The 5,841-nt window shown below is 47.1% G+C and overlaps 1 protein-coding gene across 1 annotated transcript; it reads right to left on the bottom strand.

Moving 5' to 3' along the window:
* Positions 1–2,511: 2,511 nt before the first annotated feature.
* On the bottom strand, positions 2,512–5,246 carry LOC124677659 (beta-glucosidase 28-like). Its single transcript, XM_047213626.1, has 10 exons — positions 5,075–5,246; positions 4,930–4,990; positions 4,594–4,652; positions 4,412–4,487; positions 4,211–4,288; positions 4,054–4,141; positions 3,333–3,960; positions 3,137–3,245; positions 2,955–3,063; positions 2,512–2,871 (listed from the first exon to the last, which is right to left on the bottom strand). The coding sequence occupies exons 1-10, from the start codon at positions 5,210–5,212 to the stop codon at positions 2,691–2,693; spliced, it is 1,527 nt and encodes a 508-aa protein (XP_047069582.1). The 5' UTR covers positions 5,213–5,246; the 3' UTR covers positions 2,512–2,690.
* Between the last annotated feature and the right edge of the window lie 595 nt (positions 5,247–5,841).

Genomic DNA, 5,841 nt, shown 5'->3' with positions numbered 1-5,841 from the left:
CTCATTGTATTGCTTCTTGAGGTCGTCGAGCGGATCCTCGTAGGTGACCGGCGTGCCGTCCGCCATCTCGTATGTAGATGGCGATGTGGTTGATGTAGACGATTGTCCCACCGGGCGTGCCGTAATGTGTTGACCGCCAAAACCCACCGGCGGGCAGCGGCCTTGTCAACACCGTAGAGCCGGGGGAGCCTAGAGCTGCGGCTGGCCGAGACCCCTCCGAGCGACGGCCCGCAATGCTCTTCTCGGTCACACGCGGCGTTGCGAAGTGCAAGGGCGTGCCACCTGACCTATACCTGGTCGGGAAGGTGATGAGATTGCCTCGCTTAGTTTCTGCAGGGCATACATGTAAACGTTAAATACGAGCCTCGATCGGCTCTCAGGTTATCCTCGTGAATCGGCTCAAAGAGCCGATCCACCCATGATCCGTACGGGGTGTACGAATACTTGGTGGTCCCGCTTGATCAAGATGAAGCTAATGAGATCTACGACGATTTAGGGTTTTCACCACATAATCGGATCATCCTACTCCAGAGTTGGGCCGGATGGCCACGCACGGTGCTCGTAAGCCGATCCTAAACAAGGCCGTAAAACCAACATGAAGTTGATCCTAGGAACATCCCGTTTAGGACTTGCGAACGCCACCCTACGTGCCACAGGATCCTCCCCCTTTGTAAGGCCAAACTATTGCAGATATTAAACTAATCCTTGTAGAACAAGGAGCAATCGTAACGGATCAGATCTACTAAATAATGATCAAGCGGGGTGCCGCCCCCACACCCGGGATAGGCGTGAGGACGGCTAGATATGCAAGGGTTGCACTACGTAAGCATGCTTAAACGAAGAACAATGCTAACCCTAACACATCTAATGATAACTACGTTGCTCGCCATCAAAAGCGCTTCAGATACGAGCAACGCATGAACAACGTGGAGCTTGTGCTGCCTAGATCGCAAGATGCGATCTAGGCAGCATGTCGCTTACCCGATAGAAACCCTCGAGACGAAGGAGTTGGCGATGCGCCGAGATTGGTTTGTTTTTGGGGTTGAACGTGAGTTGTTGTTTATTCCATAAACCCTAGGTACATATTTATAGTCCAGGGGACTTTCTAATGTGGGCATGCACTAAACCGTGCATGACTAAGATTCTATCTCTAAACTAAAACGGATCTAATATGTTACAGATACACGGGCAATTAAACCCAACAGGCCGATTCATATAATTCTCCACGTATATTTCTTTAAGCCCATCTTGACTGCGGCCCACCTCTGACTCGGTTAAATCTTGGTGATAACATACACTCAACAAACCTTTTGAATTTTTTTGTGAGTTTGTAAATTACACTCAACAATCGTTTTTGAAATTTTTCGTGTATTCAAAAAAGAGTTTTTGCCATGAAATATTTGTCTTGTCCCCTTTTCTGAGTGTAACTCTCCACAAAGACTAAAAATCAGGCAGTGAGATGTACTACCTCGGGTCTGTTTTAATTGACGCGGGAATAAACTAGATGCATGCGCACACCAAACTAAGTCCCGCGTCGATTAAAACAGTCCGGAGAGAGTAAGTTGGTACCTTTTCTGGAAAGAAATACAAATTGGTACGAGATGTTTTTTAAAACGCATGAGAACATTTTTTTTTTCAACAAAGATATGAGAACACGTTTCACAAATTTGGAGAAAATTCGCCCTCGGAAGAATAAACAGATGGAAAACAACGTTATTGGAAAGCACACATGGATGATGTGGAATTGCATGCTCTAACCAGTTCAACCAAAAGACTGATCCGATGGATGAGGGCTAGGCAATTATATTCAACATCTTCCCTCATGTCTAGGCCGGTGCGCCTTTTCTTTTTAGATCTCTCATGGCCCTTAGACGTATATCCTTGGATTTGTTTTTTTTTTTGGAGGCCACAAATATTTATTTTAAATACTGCGTTGGCTAAGATTTGATTCCAGGATCTTGTGGTCTGATACCATGTGGAATTTCATGGTCTAGCCAGTTCAACCAAAAGACCAATCTAATAGAGGAGGACTAGGTAATTATATTCAACACGAGTGTGCATATATAGAACATGGGGGCATGTGAACCCACTTTTTGAAAAGTTTCTATTGTGATGTCAAAACATGTTTTAAAAATCGAAACACAAAATGATTTCCCAGATGATCTCAAATATGTGCCCTCGACATGAGTTTCGTGACGAAAAAACTTTTTATTTTGTCTCGGCAAAAAAATGAAATTTTGCAGGGCTATATAGCAGTATATATGTGACGTATTTTGTCTTTTTTAGATTCTGAAATAAAAAAGTGGTTTCTCCGCGAAAACTTTGTACGCATACATGAAACATGCGTACGTACTTGGATATTTTTATTTCAGAATTTTTTAACATTTGAAAAATGCATTTCCAACTAGGGTTCACATGCACCCATGTTCAAACCGGACTTTTCCTATTCAACACATGAAACTATGCGCACAACACTTGTACGGTTCAATCAGCTGGTCACATATTAACATGCACATGCGTATGATTATCATGCTCTCCGATCGATCGACGTACAAGTGGACCGATGAGATCTACCCCTTTATTCACTTATTCACTTCACTTTGATCCTGGTCGATCTAAATCAAATTACCATATACAAGCTCGGACAGCATGGACGTCGTACGTGGTGAGCTCAACTAAACGTTGACCCGTCACTCACTCAGTACGTATCTCTTGAGGAAGTTCTCGAGCCAGTAACTAGAGGTCTTGCGGTATCTCTTGAGCGTGGTGCGGTCGACGTAGACGAGCCCGAACCTGTCCTTGAAACCGTCGCCGAACTCGAAGCAGTCCATGAACGTCCACGTGAAGTAACCCTTCACGTTCACCCCCTGCCTGAAATCATGATATTTGCAGGCACTGTTTAATTGTGCTTCCCCAGCTAGCTAGTATTGTTTGATGTGTGGGTGTTCACTTACTGGATGGCCTTGCGCACGAACTTGAGGTGGTTGTAGTGGAACATGGTCCGGGTCCCGTCCTTGAGCGCCTCTTTGATCGGGATCGTGCTGTTGTTCCCCTCCACAGTGCCTGCAACCAATTCCGCAACAAGAACATCAATAACTGGAACTGTATCAGAGAGCATGCATAGTTTCAGCTTTACCGTTCTCCGTGATGTAGATTGGGGTGTCGCCGCCGACGTACATGTTCTTGAGGTACAGCAGCAGAGCGCGCAGCCCCGGCGGGTAGTTGAAGAAGATGGGAACGTAAGCCTACATTATTCATTTAGAATTTCAGGTCCATCAATAATAGATGGATGGATCCACACGTAAGCAAGATGAATCGACTATTATACGTACCGGCGGGCCGATGGGGACGCCGTCGCGTACTCCGGTCTGCTCAACCCAGTTGTCGGTGCCGTATTGCTGCTGGAGACCGTTGGGCGCTGGAGCTGCCTTGGCGTAGTTGGTGGTGTAGTAGTTGATGCCGATGAAGTCGAAGGACTTCTTGAGCTTCTCCGACTGCTCCGCCGTGAACTCCGGCAGCCGGCTCCCCACCAGCCGACGCATCGTCGCCGGGTACTCCCCGTACACGACCGGGTGCATGAACCACCCGAGCATGAAGTCGAGGCTGCGCTTCACGGCGTGCCTGTCGGCGTCGGTGGCCGGGTCGCTGTAGGGGACGAACCAGTGGGACACCTGCGTGATGCCGATCTGGCCCTTCTGCACCAGCTGATACTTCGCGCGGTACACGCTCACGGCCTCGGCGTGCGCGATGAGGATGTTGTGGCCGACCATGTAAGGCTCCCTGGAGGAGTCGCCGGCGCCGCAGCTCTTGGACAAGTACGGGGAGCAGCGGCCTGGGGCCATCACGCCGCTGCCGTAGCCGAAGGAGCTGAAGATGGTGGGCTCGTTGAAGGTCGTCCAGAACTTCACCCGGTCGCCGAACAGCTTGAAGCACAGCTCCGCGTACTCCACGTAGTCCTTCCTGCACCGGCGTACGTTCAATTCTGCCATGTAAATTAATGGACCTCCATTTTGGATGATGTAAGAAAGAGCAGAAATATTGATGGAGGCTTACACAATGTTTTCGCTCAAGAATCCTCCGTACTTGTCCTCCAGGACCTGTGGGGTGTCGAAGTGGAAGATTGTGACGAAAGGCACCAGCCCTGCAGTTTGTCAGGTAATTTCGAGTTATGTTTTGATTCTATCCATGGATGCTGAACATAGTTGATTACCTTTAGCTAAAACTTCGTTGATGAGGCTGTTGTAGAAATCGACTCCTGCTTTGTTGATTCCTCCGGCTATAGTTCCAGCTGATGAAAACAGACAAAACATTAGCTACAACAAATTCTGTTACTATTTAACTCTGAAGTCATGTTTCCACAAGCAGCATTTCTTTTCTGACGGAGAAGTACAGTAGGCAAAAAATCACTTACATGGAAGGATCCTGCACCATGCAAGGGAGAACCTGAAAGTATCCATGTTCATGTCGGTTAGCAGCTTCAGATCCTCCTGCATTTACATGTTCGCGACGAGGTCAGTCCAAAAGACTCCAAGTAGCATGTAATGAACGGCCTTGAGTTTGTGCATGACAATTCGATCAGAAAAAAGGGCACACCTTGTACCGATAATAGAAGTCGTTTGCTGTATCTGGGTTGCCCCCATCCGCAATTTTACCTGCAGGCAACATGTGTTCCTTTTCACATTCAGTAAGTTTCTTCATCACTGCCACTCCAGCATAAATGTTCGGACAGTTTCGAACAAATTAACAGAGCCCAGTTTCCCAGCCAAACACATCTTGGAGCTACAGCACATATGAGATCACGGGATGGCAGCCACTATGACAGAGAGTAAATGTACTCCCTCCGTTCTATACTAAATCAGCGATAACCAATATGGAACTGGGCTCTGTTAATTAATAAAAATGACAGCGGTAAGAATCTATATGATGGACCTGGGGTGTGAGCGAATGTGTCCCAAATGTTCTTGCCCCGCAGGTTCACAGCTCCCTCATACTGCATAACATGAATACGGAAGGGAAGCTAAGCATCTACACTGATCAACAAAATTAAAAGCAAGCCATGTCGACATATACGTACCTGAATGGCAGAGGAGCCGGCGCCGAAGATGAAGTCCTTGGGGAAGCTGGACCTGTTGAACGCGCCATGCACGCCGCCGCTGCTGCAAGCTAGCAGCGCCGCTAGGAGAAGGGCCGGGAGGAGAAGAGCCCTCTCCATGTCGCTCGTTTCTCAGATCCGTATTGGATGGGATGCGGCTTAATTGCTGCGTTGATGGACCATGATGTTCTATTTGTATTTATACAAACGAGCTGGGCGCGGGGAACAGCAAATTAGCATATGGCTTCGCGTGAGGAATGGTGACTTTCTGACAGAAACCTTAATCAGTGGTCAAGTGTCCCTAATATGTGGGGTCATTTGATTCTGCTTGATGATTCAGCGATTTTGTTTTTGATAAAGGCCGCTTTATTACTCAAAAAATTTAAGCATTATACTTAACCTCTGCATAACTAAGATCCATACAGCCACCGTTTGAGAGTCTAGTGTCAAGCAAAAGAATGTGAAAGCGAAAGGAAAAAAACCAACAGCCTGAGACTCCATTAGCTTCGATACTACGACTATGTAGCCACCCTACTCCTTAGCCGTATTCTCGAACTGTGTAGACACCTCTGTAAAGAGGTCTCTATCCTCCAAACGTTGAAGTGGTGACTATGAACGGAGCAAAGATAGAATGAGATGAGAATGAACAAGTCCGCTTGCACTGTATCATTTCAGGTTGATACCAGTAATCTATGCACATCCAAGGATAGTGGAGGCCTTGCAAACCAATCTAGGGGTTCTTCTCTCTC

Source organism: Lolium rigidum, chromosome 1 (genome assembly GCF_022539505.1).
Source record: "Lolium rigidum isolate FL_2022 chromosome 1, APGP_CSIRO_Lrig_0.1, whole genome shotgun sequence".
Lineage (NCBI taxonomy): Eukaryota > Viridiplantae > Streptophyta > Magnoliopsida > Poales > Poaceae > Lolium > Lolium rigidum.
Note: the sequence above shows the minus strand (reverse complement) of the source record. Positions and strands in the feature narration are given on the sequence as shown.

Excerpts from the sequence above, each read along its gene's own strand:
- LOC124677659 (XM_047213626.1), bottom strand. The coding sequence starts at position 5,212 with ATGGAGAGGGCTCTTCTCCTCCCGGCCCTTCTCCTAGCGGCGCTGCTA. Across the intron at positions 4,142-4,210 it reads CAACGAAGTTTTAGCTAAAG|GGCTGGTGCCTTTCGTCACA; the intron begins GTAATCAACTAT and ends GACAAACTGCAG. Across the intron at positions 2,872-2,954 it reads TTCGTGCGCAAGGCCATCCA|GCAGGGGGTGAACGTGAAGG; the intron begins GTAAGTGAACAC and ends TCATGATTTCAG.